The following is a 19624-nucleotide window of genomic DNA, read 5'->3' as shown; positions in this document are numbered from 1 at the left end:
TTTACAAAAAGATCCTTGAACTATTGTAGAGTAGAGTATTCGTACATATAGGCGTACCTATAGGCCATAGGACGCATAGCACACACAAGTTTGGTGAACCCAACTGAATTTGGTTTGCATTTGCCAACCCCCATGCTCACAAGAGAGGCCACTGATTCTGTAACTATTACAAGGCTTATAATGCTTTCTACTTATAAACCCACTGCCTTTTCTTTCTCCCACCCATGTGGGATGAACTCAGATCCCTTGGACTCTTTTATTTACTTTTTCCAATATCATCACTTTAAATATTAAATTATCATTCATCTTAAATTTGTTTTGGACATATGTATCATGGACAAGAATACAAACATATAAACATTTATACATTTTAATGATGTTTTACGGTTCGAATTTCATGTTAAAAAATGGGAAAACCCTATTTCTAGAATTTGTTTAAAACCGATTTCCAACACCAGGTTGTTGAAACTAGAAATCCTCTTTCTTTGCTTTTCAAGCCAATCTCTAGTTTAATAGGTAAAAGAATTATATTTATAAAAGATAACAAAAGTTTAAATATAGTTTAATGGGTAGAACTTTGCGATGTTAGCAAACACCTTCACATTGCCATTTTAATAATGTTGAGTCTTTCCATCAATACGAAAGGTAGTTTACCTTCCTGAAACGGAAAATAGCGAATTTCTTTCTATTAACATCTAATATTATTCTCCATGTAAGAGCCAGTAATGTATCCGAAGTCTTTAAATGTATTCTAGATTATTTTTGAAGCACATCTGGAAGATTAGAGAGTAAGAATGTTGTAGCTACACCACTAGACATGTTTGATGTTTCCATGAGGTTTAACCTTGTTTGTGGCTCTGTATTTTAGGTACTAAATAATACCCACTTCAAATTACATACAAACAAATTTGACTAAATTCATTGGTTTTTTTACTTACAAGTAGTTTTAGGGACCAGGTAAATGGAATGAAGCTTATGGTTGAAATCAAATGTTAGTGAATAAACCTTAAAAACCCAATGAAAAGTCATTTGGAAACCCCTTTTGCACGAAGAGAATGTTAGTGAATTGAGACAGAGAAGACGTAAAGCATGTATATATTTAGATTTCGAGGTTTAGCAAAGATTTAAGGTGAGATTATGTACCCAAAAGTGGATTTAGTTGTTTGTTTAGCATTATGTTAAGGTTGCAATGTCTCAATCTAGTTCGATCTTCCACTTTGTTTAAAGCATCCGTTTGTAAAATACAGTTGAAAATTCTTGTTTTTCAAGTTATAATGTTGATGTATTATTTGTTAATTTTATTATTACAAATTTTTTTAGGGGAAGAGGACTTAAAAAGGTAACATTGTTTTCGTTTTGTACACATCTAATCACTATTATTTATTTATTTATTTTGAAAAATTGTCCGGTTAACTTGTTGGTTTTGTGTACATTACGTCCTTATGATATATTGTTGTAGGTCTCCGACTAAAAGATGGATTCTTCTGTGAGTTTGGCATTTCTGCGAGACCTCGATCATCTTCTCTAGCGATATATGGCTTTTTTGTCACTTCTGTTTTTCCATCCAATATCCAACGATTGTGTTTTTCTGGCCAAAACCTCGGCAATTCTAACAAATGGGTGGTGTAAATGATTGTCAAGGTTTTACTCCAACGGTGGAATGGATTTGAGTGGCAGAGGTGGCGCATCGGCAAGGCAAAGGGAGGTAGCAAATTGGTGGTTTTGAAAATGAGTGTTTGTAGGTGAGAGTAGCAGCAGAGAAACGACAAAGTTTGATGCGTATCAGGGAAGGATCGGGTGGGTGGAAGAAGGTTTCCAATGATGGTTTTTAAGGGAAGGAGAAAGATAGTGGAGAGAGAATGGTAGATGATGGTTGGAAATAAAGAGTTTGTGAACTAGTGTTTCAAACTGGAGGCTCACTTGAGAAGATGACCGAAAAAACAAAATCATTGGAAAAATCATCTCACTGAAGATGCTAAAATTGTTGGTTAAGGGCAGAAACTTACAACATGTTATAAGGATGTAATGTAGACAAAATTGACAAGTTTGAGTTTTTTGCAAGAAGAAACATTAATTATTAAATGTATACAAAATAAAAACAATATTACCTTAACGAATTTTATTTATTTATTTTGCATAAAAAAAGAAAGTAAAGTTTTGGGGAGCGGAAACATGATTATTTGCCAAGATAAACCTAAAAAAAATATTGCAAAATCTATTGTATTTTAGGTAGAAAAAAATCAAAGAAACCAAAATGGATATGGGTTTCCAAATGAATAGTGGGCTGCCAAAAAATGAATCGAAGTGGGCCTAGCCCACGAATAAACCAACGTAGGCGTTAGGCTTATTGGCCAGTGCGGCAGGTGCCCGATCAGAGCGGCAGTTGCAACTCGGAACCTGGAACTTGGAATGGAAAACATTAATGATTATTCTATTCATATTATTTCCCCAAAGAATCCATTACACAAACTCGTTTTGAATTCATTGAAATTGAAATCAACTCATGTATAACGGGATAGATTTCAATAATAGAAGCAGAGTCCTTAACATGTCAATAAAAAAATCCGAACAAGATACTATCTGAAAGAGTGAAAGGTATGTATTGCTTTCTTTCCTCGCTTTCTTTGTCTATAAGTTTTCTCACTCCATTTGATTGTTTATTTTTCTAGAACAAATTTTAATTTTACATGCATATTAAGCATTTGATGAAATGCCTGAATGAAATATCGTTTTTAATGGAATACCAGATTTGTTGTATGGTTTACTTTGATCCTACTGTTATTTGTTGATATTGTAGTGCAGTAAATGCCCAAAGTATACTCGAATTTACTTTGATCCTACTGTTATTGGGTGTATATAGGAGTATATGAATGCTAGTCAGGTAGTTCTTGATGAAGGATGAGATGGATAGTTCATGCAGTGATATGAAAAATGTCAAACTCCTAACACACGAACTGTAGAATCAATGCAAGACTAAAACAATTGTAATATTCACTGTGTTTTGCTGTATCTACTTGCTCACATCATTGTCTCATAATTACATCGACCGAAACTCGATGCTGCTTATACTGAGGCCGGACATAGTTCCTTCATAACATATCAGTTTCAAATTGATAAAAACACAATCATCTCGAATCTCATTACTTGAGTTGAATTTCCACACATTGACTTCCATCCATCCATCTTCCCTCTCTTTTGGAACCCGATCAGTATCATTGACATTACATGCGCTTGGGGATCTAAAATAAATAATTCCCTTCTCTTTGTTTTTGCGATTTTGGAGTAAATCTCGTACTATCACCGGACAATGCAACCCCTGGCATTTTTCTGAGAGCTTGAAAACAAGGTAACATGCGTATTCTGTATCTGACGACAACCTTTGACTTTCAATCTTGCACTTTATACGAAACACTTGTTGTCGTTGGAGCTCAACTACATCTTCAAATCTGGATGTATGGTATGCGATTAGATACATGTTGGAGAGTGAATAAATATTTTTAGGAGCATAGAAAACTATATTGATATTGGACTTTGTATTTTATACAGCAATACACAAGAATACAATTTTGAATTACGGAATCTAGTTCATGAGTAAATTTCCAACTATTTATGTAAGAATAATTGAGCATAAGTAAACTTCCTTCACATGCGTGATGGATATGGTATACATAACGAAATTTTGGCGATTAGAATGAGAAGCCATAACCAAAATTAGTTACTTAATATAAAGGGAAAAAAAACCTGGTCTTTGTTGATGGTATCATATTAAAAAGCTTCACATCCAAAGATTCGGAAAGAGCTTCCTTTCCCGAAAGGATATACTGCTTCTTTTTGTTCATTTCATTTAGTGTGAGAAACTGTGATAAAGGTCAACTTAATTTATTACCACAATCTTGAGAAATATATTTAATTCTACTACACATAAAAGATGATGGAAATGCAAAGAACCTTTTCACCCTCGCCATCATAGTTTTCAACTCTTTCAGAAGTAGCTGGCATTTGCAATTGTTGCACTTGGTCCACATTTAAATTTGATTTCAAGACTTGTTGGGTTTCCTTAAATCCCTTGATTTCATCATGTTTCACCTGTATTAAAATTGTAACATAATGTTAGATGGTGTAACCTAGAACCAGAAAATGTGGTCAATACATCCTCCTCTGCTCCAAGATATAAACAAAATATCTAAATAGGGAAGTAAATAGTAGTTTCAAACTTGCATTGTTAATGGCTTGAAACTCAATGCCTTCAACATAAAGACCACGACTTCCACAATAGCATCTTGAGAAGCTCTCTAGCAGAAACTCAAAGTGAGTATGTTCCTTGTTCTTCAAGAACCGACACAATTCAATCATCATCCAACCATCTTCTCTCCATGTTGCAAAATATGCATGTAAGGTTTCATTCCCCTTTTTGAACTTGAGGTTCACATACGTCCGTTTAGCTACAGATTTTCTTGGACCACAAAATCTAAACATGAGATTAACACCATAATTGGCACCCGGAGTTAAAAACTGAGCTTTTATCTTTATTTGGATCTTTAGACTTGAAATATCTACCATCTCTGCTACTTCATGAAACCTGAAAACGCACATCATAAAAGATATTAAAATATCTATATTAGGCACAGCCTCTATGCCCCCACTTACCCAATGTTATTACTGGATCTAATGTTGTGCAAGTGCAACCCAAATAAATGGATTCATTACAATAATGTACAAAATTAAAGTTCAAATTCACATTTATATGAACATTTAAATTATAAATGACATAGATTCTTTTGTCATAAAATTTCTCTGTTTTGATTTAGATGGGTTTTTTTTTTCTAAGTTATGTTGTGAAATTCCCGCATTCAATATATATATATATATATATATATATATATATATATATATATATATATATATATATATATATATATAATTTGATAATACACCAAATATCATGTAATTAATGGCATAGTTGACATTTTATTGTGTCAGAATGAAACCGTTTTAAATAATATGGTTCTTGCTCTGGGTTGAACTTAAAACTTAAATATATTTTGAGTGTTCTAAAAAATCAAACCTAAATTGGAAAAAACGTTGGTTTGGTAATAAGAGCATCCACAATGGTGAGTTCAATCAAAGACTTGAATGAGGTGGCAAGTCTAGTTGTCATTTAATGAATGAAACTCAACCATTGTGAGAGGCAACCTTGGCATTCAATGGATGTGGAGTTCAATTGTCATTTAACTCTTGAATGGGAAAAATGAAAGTATTCTAATTCATATATATATATATATATATATATATATATATATATATATATATATATATATATATATATATATATATATATATATATATATATGTTTTATAATGTTCTATTGAACTTTATAGAGTTCAATGCATTATGGATGCGCTAAGTTACAATTCGTTGTGTAAGCTACTTAATTAATACATTCTATAGAAATTGCCTACTGCCTTATCATGCTTTAATTGACTTCAATAATAGAATGTAAACGTAAATAGTTTTCATTTTTGACAAGTTTTTATGTAAAAACAGAGGAACCTCCAAATAACGTATGTAACTATATATAATCATTATGGAAGTTAAAATGTAGGTTATCAACAGTATCAACTAATATTGTTAATTTTACAAACAGTCTGTCATATTGTAATGGAAAAGTAACTAAATTTAATATTCAGAATGAGAGAGCAATAAATACATCTAACAATGTTAAATATTTACACATGCAAAATTGCAAATAAACAAACAGAGAGAAGGGTAGTAAAACCTTGATTCTGGAACAGATGGCCACTTATGTAATCGACGGTGTTTGTATAACAACTTTCTTGCTGATATCATTTCATTTCTTTCTCCATTATTGCCCAGTGAAAACAGCTGTTATACAAAACAAAACAAATCAAACACAATTCCTGTTATGTGTAAATCAGGCACAATAGTTGCTTTATATCTACCTTGTAAGATAAAGATACATTTATATTAGCCGAATCTATTGTATTTTAGGAAGTGTATTTTAGTTATGATTTATATGTATCCTTCCCTATTTTATCTCCTCATTAGAAGGATGTATGGATTGTATCTCCCTATATAGAGAGTATTTTATTCAATGGAATATACATAAAAAAATCACTTACGCCATAATCTCTGTTAATTTAGACCAAAAGGATCGACAAATAGCATAAATCGATGAAGCTAATTTTTCTAAGAGCATAAAATTTTAGCTTGTCATGGCAAGCCGCTGCAATCAATCATGTGCAAGGGTACTATAAGATCTGAAGTTTGAGGCTTTTTGGTGATTGAAATTATGTTAAATTGAAAAACTCAAGTGAAATTACATAAACCAACGAATATCGAGAAAATTTTACTGGCTTTAATAAAATTTAGAAAGAATGGACTTATTACCACTTTGCCATTTTGAAGAAGGATTCCTTCGGAAAGCATGTTGTGAAGGTCCTTTTTCTTTTTAGTGAAGTAGGACTCAGATTCTTCTGACATCTTGAAAATTTCTTCATAGTCATGAGGCAATTTGGGTGCCCATATTTCATAATCCTCCTGTTTATATAATTAGTCAAACAAAAAAAATCGTATTGTAATTTTATGAATCTTAATTTACATACTGTAACTATAATTTTCAGAAATAAATAAATCTCTAATAAAAATGGTTATCAAAACTTTATCCTCTTATTTATTATAAGATTTTTTTTTTTGTTTTCTTATTCATGAAAAACTACAGTTTACCAATGGACTAACTTTTTGTTTATTCAAGTCTTGATACCTTTTAATTTGCATATTGATGTATATTCACTGAAATAATGACAATTTCAAAAGAATATGAAAACTTACTTGGAATGCCAGTGCTTGCTCAAGTCGGAGTAGCACGTCACTTGTTGTTGGTCGTTTTTGTCGTAGATCATGTACACATTCGTAGGCCAATTCTTGAAAACTAGTTAATGATTTAGGCGCAATTTGTTCCTTTATACCTTTAAACACCATATCATCAAGTTTTCCTTTTCTATAGTAGCGTTTAAATGTATCTATTAGAATTTTAAAACTGCCATTGACGTCTTCAAACATCAATCTCCCACACAAGATCTCAAATAAAAGCACTCCAAATGAGTATATATCGGATGCTTTCATAAAGACACCATCTGCAAGATATTGTGGGTCACAATAGCCTTTTGTGCCACAAGCATTGTCGATCACATCCTCATTTACTGAAGTTATTGAGGAAAGCCCAAAATCAGAAATTTTTGCTGTCCAATCATCTGTTAGTAGAATGTTTGGGCTCTTCATATCTCTATGCATCACCACCTCCTGTGTTACACCACCCCCATGAAGGAAATCCAAACCACGTGCAATATCAATGCATATCTCAAGCCGTTTCCTCCATGTAAGATCCTTGTTTCCCAAATGCCAGTCGAGACTTCCTCCTGATGCATACTCATAAACAATGATTTTTTCACTAGGTTGGTTGCAATAGCCTACAAGACCAATCACATTTTTATGTTTGTAGTCCAAAAGAATTTCAAGTTCGGTTAAAAATTCAATTTCTCCTTGACCACCAGCTGTGTCCAATCGCTTTGCCGCAATAGTGGTGTGACGTCCATCAGCGCTTGTAACTTCTCCTCTGTAAACCCTCCCGAATCCTCCTCTTCCAATGCGATTCTTATCACTGAAGTTATTTGTAGCCAATTTAATGTCTTCAAGTGAAATTTGGAGGTTATCCTTGTGGTTTTTCTGTGAATCATGAAACACTGTAATCAATATGAAAACTTAAGACAAACTGAAAGTAATCATTATCTAAAATTCAAAAGAAACTAAAAGTAATTCATATTAAAATCTCTTTTAATTAACTACTTGTGATCTGGAGCATACAGAAGACCTGCCTTAAGCATGGATGGACAAATGGGAAAATGAGGAATTGAGGACACTTCATGAATGATAAGTATATGAAGAGAAAATTGACTTACTTGAAGTTGTAATGCATTCTTAAGTTTCTCGACTACAGTTCCAATTTTTGGACGCTGTGCTTGAGTTTCTGCCAAACATTGATATGCAATATCTAGAAATGTCTCCAAAGATTGTTGATTGGGACCTTTACTCAAAGTAAAAATGTTTTCATCAAATTCTTCCTTTAGTTTAGGATCTAGCATATCCTTTAGTGTTCCATTCTGGAAATGTCGCCGGGCAAAAGGGGCAAGCCCCTTGGCATTTTCCTTAATGTAAGCATGAGCATAGGCCAACCTCCCAGATAGGATCTCAAATAACACTACTCCTAATGAATAGATATCTGATGCTTTTTTCAGCTTACGTGTCTTCTCATATTCTGGATCCAAGTACACAATTGTACCTGCAACAGTTGTCTCAAGATAACTGGCCTGTTGAGACATGGGACCGAATTTGGAGAGCCCAAAGTCAGCAATCTTTGCCACCAAATTATCGTCCAACAGAATGTTGTCACTCTTTATGTCCCGGTGTATTATGCTTTGTTCAGTGTGAAGGTAATTTAGTCCTTGTGCAATATCAAGACAAATTTGTAGACGTTGCTCCCATTTAAGACTATTCATTTTATCATAACTTCTTAAATGGTCATCAAGGCTTCCATTAGAGACATACTCATAGACAAGGATCAGGTCAGAACCTTCTTCATCACAAAAGCCAAGAAGTGAGACTATGTTGGGATGCTTACAACTTGTAAGTGTTTTAATCTCTGCAAAGAACCCGTCCTCAGCTTGTGTGTCGTTTCTTTTAAAGAGGCATTTTATAGCTACAGTGCTGCGTATCTTTGGCAGATCACACGTATTATTCCCTTCCATCTCCAAGGATTTTTTTCCATCAAAATGTTCGAGTTCTGCTTTGTACACCTTACCATATCCACCTTCCCCAATGCACTGTGTCTGAGAAAAATTATGGGTGGCCACCTCTATATCATGAAAGCTGATCTTCAAGTGTTCCAAGTTTTTCCACTGCAAGACAACATTGAGTGTTAATGGACAAGATATATAAGATTTAATAGTAGTTAACCCTTGTGGATGCTCTTAGTTTAATTAAAACTATAAATTCAACTATTGATTTTAATGACTCATGAACAACTAAATTGACAAATACATTCATTTAAACATTCTACTATAGATCCATTTTCCATATCATCATCCCCACTGAAACATCAACAACTATTCATACATATTTATAGTCATTGAAACTTAAAAATACACATTCAAATATCAATATTAATACATTGATTTGCAATAACAATAACAATAATAATAAATGTGGTTTGTCATTTTTTTTATACAAATCCAACAAATTTCAAAGTTGTAGATTTGGTCTTTTTGGCCTAAATGGTTGTGTCTGAATATGTCAATTTTTTTTCATTTTGATTTATTTATATATTTTACTAATATTTATTTATTTTAAAATAAGAAGAGACTCCCAACCCACCATACCCCACATTTAACCTTACATATACACACACATTTACTTATCGGAATTCACCCCCTTTCCCTCCTCCTCCAATCACCAACACACTTATGCCACCACCTTCATCTAATGACAGACACCTCCATGATTGCCTTCATTTCTATTGATGACCACCACTACTTTCCCCTTCCTTGACGACCATCACCACACCCATCTAACAGTTCGATTTCTACAACCTCCATTCCACCAATGACCACCACTATCTTCCATCTCCTTCTCGTTCATCTTTGCTTCATCATGTTCATCTTCAAACTCAGAAAAACCAGATATGGTTTCAACATAGTTTCAACAAATTCCATCGTTATAGTTATCATTAACATTTTCTATGGCTTTTTAACTTTCGTCAATCAGACAAAAGTGGTGATGGTCAAATAGACATGGAAAGATTTGGTGGGCTTATATTGATAGAAGAGATACCCCGTAATAAAAATGGAATGGTGAACTTCAAAGAATTTCCATTCAGTGTTATATAGTTGGGTTGGGATTGAGGATGATGAAGATCATTGAATTGAAACATTGGTGGGTTGTGTTGACAAGTGGAATGAAGGTCCATCATTACTACAAAAGATCCTTCGTCCAATTGCGCTTCTCATTGAGATAACCCTTTCAGATCTCTGGTTCTATGGAGCTCTTGTGGCATAAAGGTGCCAATTTTATGGTCTTAAGGGCTCCATGCATCCATTAAGTCCTTATTATGGTCACTTTTAAGCTTTTAAGTTTCCTCTAGCCTTGCATGTGAGTAAAGTTGAAAACTTTAAGTGACCTTTCTGCCTTCAAGGTCCAGATCTACATCCATGAGCTTTATCTTGATGATTTGGTATTTTTGATTAAGCCCTTAACCTTGTAAGGTTTGAGTTTTAAACCCATTTGGATGGTTCTTAAGGGTAAAGTTGGAAACTTTACCATTCTAGACGTTATTTCAGTTGGGATCCGAATGGTAAAGCTTTTAGTTTGGAGTATAATGACTTAATAGATTAAGTGGCCTTGCTGACTGAAGAACTCAGCGAGTTCATAGGTGAACTCGGCGAGTTGGGCTGGGTTTTCCCGATCCTGCTGACAAAAGGGAAACTCGATGAGTTGAAGGACAACTCGACGAGTTGGATCGACCTTTCACAATTCTGTTGTTTGATGGAATTCGGCGAGTTTAAGGATAACTCGGTGAGTTGAGTCAACTTGGAGCGTTGACTTTAACTTTGACATTGACCAAGTTTGAACTTTAAGGGGTTTTGAAATATTGATCGGTATCTATGGGATTGTTTCGGTCTAGGGGTTATGTAGAGCTGATTTCCGGGGGCCAAGATTTATCCAGTTATCATTCAGCTTTCGAGGTGAGTTTCCTTACCAGTTTTAGAGGGTCGAAGGCACCAATGCTGACCTATGTTTAATTTATATTGATAAAATGCTAGTTGTCTTTGTAACTCTTGCATGTACCTATGTTTTTATGCTATTGGACTAAGGTCCGATGCTCGGCAGAGCCTGATGACTACTTGTATGCTATGTATATTACATGTGTATGTGTTTATATGCTTTCCGAGCTCAGCTCAATGACCGGGCGGGGCCTACTGCATATTTACTGTTTGTTTGGTATGTGGTATTTTGGGGGAACTCACTAAGTTTTGTGCTTATGGTTTTCAGTTTATGTTTCAGGTACTTCTGGTTCTAAGGGGAAGAGCTTGGAATGACTGCATCGCACACACCATTGGGATTTTGTTATGATGTCTTACTCTGATTTATGACAAATTGATACATTGATTTATTTCAAATGTTTGGATGATATGGAAAATTACTACTTTATCTATTATTAAATCGAAAATTTTTGGGACCACATTTTTAGATGTTTCAAGTTGATATCAGAGCCTTGGTTGAAGGGATTCAAGCACACTCTCGGGTGTCTGAACTCAAACTAAGGATTGAAAGAAATTTTCAAAACAAAACATTTTTATTATAAAACGATTTCTAAAGGAAAAAAAGGTGTGGTGCATGCAATAAACTAAGCTCAAGTTATCCTAAAATACCCATGTATGTTTATATACGATATGAATTGTGAAATGTAAATCACATGCTATAGTAGGGCTAAAGATCTAGGAGAGATTCCTTTGTATGCCTGTTATATGAGTTTATAAGTTTTGAATGCTAGTACTGATCAGTCCGTGATAGGATGACCTGATTAGGTTATGCTCAGTTCTGTTTACTTGATGCTCGAATGATGTTTGTTTTGTGCTTTTAGGAGTTCTTGCTAATCTCGACTAGCTAGTAAGTGAATATGCTAAGTTACATATTATTAAAAAACTAAATAATTTCAGAAGGTTAGTTTTAGCTCTATTGCACACCTCTTGTTTGAGTCCGACCGTTATAGGGAGAAACCTCTCATTCAAAGAATTATCTAGTATTTGTAATATGTAATTGTATTCGTGAGCATGATTTCCTTTTGCAGCTGATGGAGGAGAGTGGTGTAGAGTATGCCCTAGGAGAATGAAGTTGTATCTCTTGGAAAGCATATTGAACAAGGTAGGTTCTCTTATACATCAGTAGCCTACTTTTGCAGCAAATTAACCCGTAATCTAGGATAAATCTAAGATTTTTTCATCATCTTGAAGGACATCTTCAATGATTTTCAGTTATCTAATTAGATTGTTTGTGTTGGAATATTTTATGATGTTTTTTTGTTTTCTGATTATTTGTTTGGTTATTGTCTTTATATTATTCAATAGCTTAGATGGCTATTGCAAATGGTGGAGATTGGCAAAAGGAATTCTATCAAAAAGATGGTGTATACGAAAGTAGATTTGTGTAAGTTTTGCCATATGTTATGGTCCAACATTCTGTAGATTTGCTTAAAATTTTGTTGTATTGCTAGCTAAGTTTTGTAGTCGCATCCTTGCAAGGAAATGATGATAAAGTAAAGTCTATACAAAATTTGATCATAGTGGAAGTTAAGATGAATGTGTAATGTCGAAGTAATTTAGTATGATCAAAATGATTTAACTTAACGACTTAGATGTTAAAGTTATTAAATCAATATTTTCTCCATACCATGGTTTAGTCTATACAAAATTTGATCATAGTGGAAGTTAGTTAGCAGTATGAGGTGCCAGCATAAGGTACTTGGATTATATCTCAAACTATACCCGAAGGGTATTTTGGTCATTTTACACAAACATTTTAACATGTATGATTTGTTTAATCGTTACACTCAACTACTTAGCCATCGGTATTATATCGGTATTATATGTATTTTCAATTACGAATATTATAAATTATATGTTCAGTTATGAATATTAGAAATGTACTTTTATGGTATTATACGGATTTTAACCATCAAAATTCATTTTATTTTGTAACCGTGGTTCCTACGGGTTATAACCTAGTAATTGTATAGTGGGCTAATGCTCCATGGATTATCAAGTTGGGCTAAAACCCATAAGATGTTCCATGGTGGTTATATAACACATGGGTCATGGAAATGAAAGGTCATGATAGTTAGGGTTTACATGGTGTAACCCTAATTGTAACACATTATATAAGGATCATCATGTTCACCAAAATCGGCACTTAAGCAAGAGTAAGAGGGCATAGCCGATTTCTAAGTGTGTGACATTTCTCTCAAGTCATTCCAAAAGCATTTGGTGTTGTGTGAGACATTTGAGGCATCATAGTTGGGGTGCTAGGCTCTCAAGGTTTTTCATGGAATCCAAACTACTACACAGTATGTTTTCTAGCTAACTTTTATATTGAAAAATACGCCATGTATGCTAGATAAGATTATGAACCTTGGAAATCAATTTTGCATGTATCTTAGTCAAACATAGATCCAAGGTTTCTAGGGTTGCATGAACACCTTAGGAGTGTTAGAATGCTCAAAACCCTACAGTGGTATCAAAGCTTAGGCTTGTTTGTTTGATACTTGATGCAAAATAGTGAAAAAAGTCAAAATTCTTGTTGTCTACAGTGGTATCAGAGCCTAAGCTTGTTTGCGAGTCAGTTCTTGCACTCGACGAGTTTGCCAGACAGAGTGCAGATTTTCGACTTTTGCTGTTGGAAATGGACTAAAAAACATTACCCTAAACTATTTTGGTGTTATAAAACTTGTTTTAGATGGTTTAATGGTTGTTCTAATACATTTACAATGGTTGATATCAAAATTCCATGATTATATGTGTTCGTATGTTCTTGAAATTTTAATATGAATATTCATGTTCTTATGACTTCTTGCAAGATCATAGAAATTATGTTCTATTGATTGGTAGTTAATTCATGATCATGATGTGTTTTAATGGAATCTATGACTTGTCCTCAAGTTATGGATAACCAAAAGTCACTTTGTAATAAATCCATTAAAAGAACATATAAGTTACAAAAATGAAGAATCTTCATTTTTTAACCAATAACTCATAAGTTATGAATTGAAAAGTTTTGTAAAGTTATAAAATTTGTCCTCATGTTTTGAAACATGTAAAGTCATCTAGTAAACTTTAGTTCCAACCCTTAGAATTTTAAAAGTTAAAATTTAACCCTTATATTTTATAATATTAGAAGTTATATATATATAAGATCAAATCGTTTTACTGTTAGTATGTCTCATTCACGAAGCCGGCCTATAAAAGGGGTATAAGGTTGTTGCCTATAAAATGGCAGCTTAATGGGTGTCCATTCTCACCCACCGCTTCCTTGATCGGTGAAGGGTCGTTAGCCGAGTAGGTAGGACAATGACTTAAAAAATTCTCATTAAAAGTATAATGATTATTATAAAGTAACTAAATGTTTTATAAATTCCCAATTTTAGTTACTTTAGGAAAATGTGAATACAGTGCTAACCCATAAAATTGCACTTTGCACTTTGGTTAAGTCGTTCGTGGAGCGTGTATGGTTAACCGGCACACTAACTTGGACTTAACAAGGTAGACAAAGGGTGACTTAAGGTTTTTCATAGGTCGGTGGAGCGCGTGTGGTTAACCGACACATCGATTGAGTGAAAAACATTAAGGGTACCAAGTAATTTGCATGGTACTTCAAACCTTGTTTTGTGATCATCGACATCCCAGTTACAAAACATGAAGGGCACACTCGAAATTGAAACACGCCGTTGAAAAGTTCAATGAATCTCAAAAGAATCTAGGAGTTTCTGAAAACCAATTAAAACCTAATAATTTATATTTTGTTTATCATGGTGGAAATTGGTGAATCGTCATTCACCTACCTTTCAAATATGTTATAGCTTAGATTACAGCATCTCTCTTCTAAGTTAAAATATATTGTGATTAGATCTTAGCCTTAATATTACATTTGGGTGTTTTATTAAGAACTATGTTTATATCTAATCTAAACTTGTTTTCTTCTTACAGATGTCTTCCAACAATTTTGTTTCTGGCTCTAACCCTACCGACTCCTCTCTCATTAACCGGTTGTGGCATTCATATATGTTCTGATTTGCAAGGACTAAGAAGTGAGAATGTGGAGCATGGAAAGATAAACTTGATCATGAGGAATATGAAAGTTTCACCTATCACAAATATTGGAGTTTATTCTTTGTTGCTAAATAATAGGTTTACATTAGATTTGAATAAACGTTGTTATTCGCCTGAGATGGTAAGAAATATTATTTCCTTTCATGCTTTGTACAAACAAAGGTTTACCTTTTCTTTTGATAATGAAATTGGTGGAATAAATGTTTTCTTTAATAATGTTCTTTATTTTAAAGCATTACCTTGTGATGGTGTGTATGAAGCTTTGTATGTTGTAGATAACCTAGGAAATAATGTGTTGTGTATTGATTCTTCTTCTAATAATAACTTTGATAAAGCATCATTATGACATTGTCGTCATGGATATGTAAGCAAGAAACGCATAGGCTATCTCCAAAAGCATGGAGTATTAGAGTTATTTGACCTAAAGTCAGATGATAGTTGTGAATGATGCTTACTTGGAAAAATGACAAAGTCACCCTTTATTGGTTCTTGTGCAAGGGGTGAAGGTTTGTTGGATCTAGTGCACACATATGTGTGTGAACCCTTCAAAACTGCTACAAAGGATGCTAATCGTTATTATATGACTTTTACAGATGGTTATAATAGATATGAATATGTCTACTTAATCAAGCATAAGTCAGAGGCTTTTGAAAGGTTTAAAGAGTTTAAACAAGAAATCGAGAATCAATTGGGCAGGAACATTAAGATGCTTCGATCCGATTGTGGTGGTGAGTATCTTAGTATAGAGTTCCTCGACTATCTTAAGGAATGTGGGATTGTCTCACAATTGACATCTCCCAGGACACCATAGTTGAATGGTTCGGTTGAGACACGTAATCGAACCTTGTTGTATATGGTTCATTCCATGATGAGTCGAGCTTCGCTACCAATCTCATTCTAGGGGTATGCCTTAGAGACTGCCGCCCATATCCTTAATCTTAGTCCCTACAAAGAAAGTTGCCAAAACTCCTCATGAGATGTGGACTGGAAAAGTTCCTAATCTAGACCATATCAAGATTTGGGGTTGCGAGTTTTTTGTGAGGCGTGAGACTCACGTTAAGCTCGAACCTCGAAGTGAGAGGTGTGTTTTCATCGGCTACCCACAAAAATCCTTTGGTTACCTCTTCTACAGACCCAGTGAGAATGTGGTCTTTGTAGCAAGGAGGGGTGTCTTGAGAGAGAGAGAGAGAGAGAGTTCATAAGCCAAAGAAACAGTGGGGCAAATTGACTTTGAAGAAATTCAAGAGTCAAGTGGTGAAGGAACTTCAAACCCTAGCAGTCAACCTGAGGAGGAAACTCCTATTGATCCAGTTGACGAGTCTGTACCTCTGAGGCGTTCTGGAAGAGTTAGGAATGCACCTGAGCACTACTATGATTTCCATATTACTGCAGAAGATGAGACACTTATCAGTGATGAGACATTGTTACGTCTGGATGAACCTAACAACTATGCAGAAGCCATGGTAGGCCCCAAGGATACTAAATGGAAAGAGGCAATGGACAACGAGATACAGTCCATGTATGACAATCAAGTTTGGAACGTGGTTGACAATGTACTAGGTCGTAAGACAGTTGGGTGCGAATGGATCTTCAAGAAGAAGACTGACATTGATGGTAATGTACACACGTATAAAGCGTGACTGGTTGCAAAAGGCTTTTCTCAAACTCCGGGAGTTGATTATGATGAGTCCTTTTCACCAGTAGCAAAGATTAAATCCATTAGGATCCTGTTAGCCATCGCTGTATTTCATGATTATGAAATATGGCAAATGGATGTCAAAACCTCCTTCCTTAATGAAAGTTTGGCTGAAGATGTTTACATGTGTCAGCCGGAGGGTTTTGTCAGTACATAATACCCTAATAGAGTCTGTAAGCTTGAGAAATCCATCTATGGACTGAAACAAGCACCTCGCAGATGGAATCTTTGTTTCGATGAGAAAGTCAAAGAATTTGGCTTTTCGAGGAGTGAAGATGAATCTTGTGTATATGTCAAGACTAGTGGGAGTATAGTTAGCCTTTTGGTACAGTATGTGGATGATATACTATTCATAGGAAATGACATCCCAACCTTACAGGAAAGTGAAGTTCTGGCTTAGGAATTGTTTCGCTATGAAAGACCTAGGAGAAGCAGCCTATATTCTAGGGATAAGGAATCTGAGAGACCGGAGTAAAAGACTAATTGGACTTAGTCAGAGTACCTACTTGGATAAGGTGCTGAAGAGGTTCAACATGCAAGATTCCAAGAAATGAGAGTTACCCATCTAGAGTAATGCCAGATTGAGTAAGGCTTAGAGCCTGAGTACCGAGGTTGAGATAGCAAAAATAAGTCGGGTACCTTATGCTTCTGTTGTAGGCTTGATCATGTATGCTATTACTTGTACTCGTCCTGATGTAGCCTTTGCTTTGAGCATGATCAGTAGATATCAGGAATCATGGCAAGGCTCACTAGACCGCGGTAAAGAATATCCTCAAGTATCTGCGGAGGACTAAGGATTGGGTCCTTAGCCTCGGTGGGAGTGATGACTTGAGAGTTGAAGGGTATAGTGATGCTAGCTTCCAGACTGATAGGGATAATTTCCTCTCTCAATCAAGCTAGGTCTTTACCTTAAACGGAGGAGCAATCACTTGGAAAAGTTCCAAGCAGGAGACAGTGGCTGATTCAACTTGCGAATCAGAGTATATAGCGGCAAGCGAGGCAGCAAAGGAGGCAATATGGCTGAGAAACTTCATTGGAGACCTGGAAGTTGTACTAGCTATAAAGGAGCCTATGAAAATTTTCTGTGATAATGAAAGTGAAGTTGCCTTAGCAAAAGAACCAAGGGATCATGGGAGATCCAGACACATTGACATAAAATACCATTTCATCAGACATCGAATAGAAGAAGGACTCCTCGTGGCAAAGAGGGTAACATCGGATGAGAACCCAACAGATCCCCTCACGAAGGGACTGAGTAGGGTTAAGCATCTCCAGCATGCAAGGCGCATAGGGCTGAAGGATGATATTAGTTTTAGTAGTTAGATAGATTATGAAATGCGTAAAGTGTAATTGACATTTGATGATTAATAAAAGTTGTATTTATTTATGAGTAAAGTGTTGCTATCTTTTGTCAGTCGTTTACTATCGTTTCATTTTGCATTTTTGACTTCCAGAATAATTATGTTATGATATATCATATTATTCGAATTCTCCACAGTCGGTCATATGTTGGAAGTAGGTATGAATCAAGACTGTCATGAGTTGGTTGCATAGGTCTAAGCTGTTGGACATGGCTACAACACTCATGAGTGCTCATAAGTTCTGAGTATTGGATTCAACCCACGCTCACTGGTATCACTTCATGGAATTTATCTCGAGTGATCGTGAGATGGTAATATCCTATAAGTCTTCAAACCTAGAGATATGACTTGTTGCTTATGAGTTGATTATACATTGATTGTACGAAAACACATTTGTAACTCGATGTTATAAAACATGCTTTTGTGTGGCAAGTAGTAGAACAAGCATATGAGTCGAAGTTTACCTGTTCCTTCTTAGATTAGAAGCGATATCTGGGCCCCTCGATGATTTCTTTTTGACCTATGTATCGGGCCCGGTCAGAACTAAATTGATGTGTTCAACTAAGTTCTTTGTCAAGCAAATCGGAAATCGAGAAACAAACTGTTGGATAATAAGTAAGACATTGTTCCATGTATTTGTCCGACTGATATCTAAAATAGAGGGTTATATGATCACTTATCTTAAATGGCGTATCATCATCATCTCAGTTCCGAGAGACCTTGAAAGAGCTACTATTGCTGATCGGTTCCTGAAGTTATACTTACAGTTATAGTTATTAGACTTATCCAAGTGGGAAACTGTTGGATAAGGTGTCTAAGTCCATAACTATTTTTGGTATGTACTTGACCCGGTTTGGCATGGTCCATTTGGGTTGCATGACATCATACATTTTGATAGACTTAAATGAGAGAAATAACACTTATGGTTTATTAATATATTATAAGTTTTAATATATTAATAATATTATTTCATTAGTATTGATCAAGAATTAATTTAGATTAATTAAGTGATCAAAAGAAGACTAATTAAATATATGGGTTGATTGTGTAAATCACTCATACTTGTATAGTGGGCTAATGCTCCATGGATTATCAAGTTGGGCTAAAACCCATAGGATGCTCCATGGTGGCTATATAACCCATGGGTCATGAAATTGAAAGGTCATGACAATTAGGGTTTACATGGTGTAACCCTAATTGTAACACACTATATAAGGATCATCATGTTCACCAAAATCGGCACTTAAGCAAGAGTAAGAGGGCATAGCTGATTTCTAAGTGTGTGACATTTCTCTCAAGTCATTCCAAAAGCATTAGGTGTTGTGTGAGACATTTGAGGCATCACACTTGGGGTGCTAGGCTCTCAAGTTTTTCAAGGAATCCAAACTACTACAAGGTATGTTTTCTAGCTAACTTTTATATTGAAAAGTACCCCATGTATGCTAGATAGGATTATGAACCTTGGAAATCAATTTTGCATGTATCTTAGTCAAACATAGATCCAAGGTTTCTAGGGTTGCATGAACACCTTAGGAGTGTTAGAATGCTCAAAACCCTATAATTGATTCGATGACCTGGAGTGATTTCTAGACCAGGTTCCGAGTCGAGTTTGCAC

General features: G+C 34.9%; 1 protein-coding gene across 2 annotated transcripts in view; it reads right to left on the bottom strand.

The window, feature by feature from the left end:
• Window positions 1-2925: 2925 nt before the first annotated feature.
• The window catches only part of LOC145088625 (uncharacterized), a 33688-nt gene continuing 16989 nt past the window's right edge, over window positions 2926-19624 (bottom strand). The window contains exons 3-10 of one of the 2 annotated variants that reach the window (XM_079027001.1): window positions 7978-8973; window positions 6851-7744; window positions 6410-6559; window positions 5778-5884; window positions 4219-4579; window positions 3949-4086; window positions 3742-3857; window positions 2926-3446 (exon numbers count right to left, since the gene is read on the bottom strand). In XM_079027001.1, the coding sequence (XP_078883127.1) occupies window positions 3038-3446; window positions 3742-3857; window positions 3949-4086; window positions 4219-4579; window positions 5778-5884; window positions 6410-6559; window positions 6851-7744; window positions 7978-8973 (3171 nt within the window). In that variant the 3' untranslated portion in view covers window positions 2926-3037. The remainder of the gene's footprint in view (window positions 3447-3741; window positions 3858-3948; window positions 4087-4218; window positions 4580-5777; window positions 5885-6409; window positions 6560-6850; window positions 7745-7977; window positions 8974-19624) is intronic. The other variant, XM_079027009.1, reaches the window with a different exon arrangement.

This window comes from Lactuca serriola, chromosome 1 (genome assembly GCF_051521515.1).
Source record: "Lactuca serriola cultivar US96UC23 chromosome 1, Lser_US96UC23_V15, whole genome shotgun sequence".
Classification (NCBI taxonomy): Eukaryota; Viridiplantae; Streptophyta; class Magnoliopsida; order Asterales; family Asteraceae; genus Lactuca; species Lactuca serriola.
Note: the sequence above shows the minus strand (reverse complement) of the source record. Positions and strands in the feature narration are given on the sequence as shown.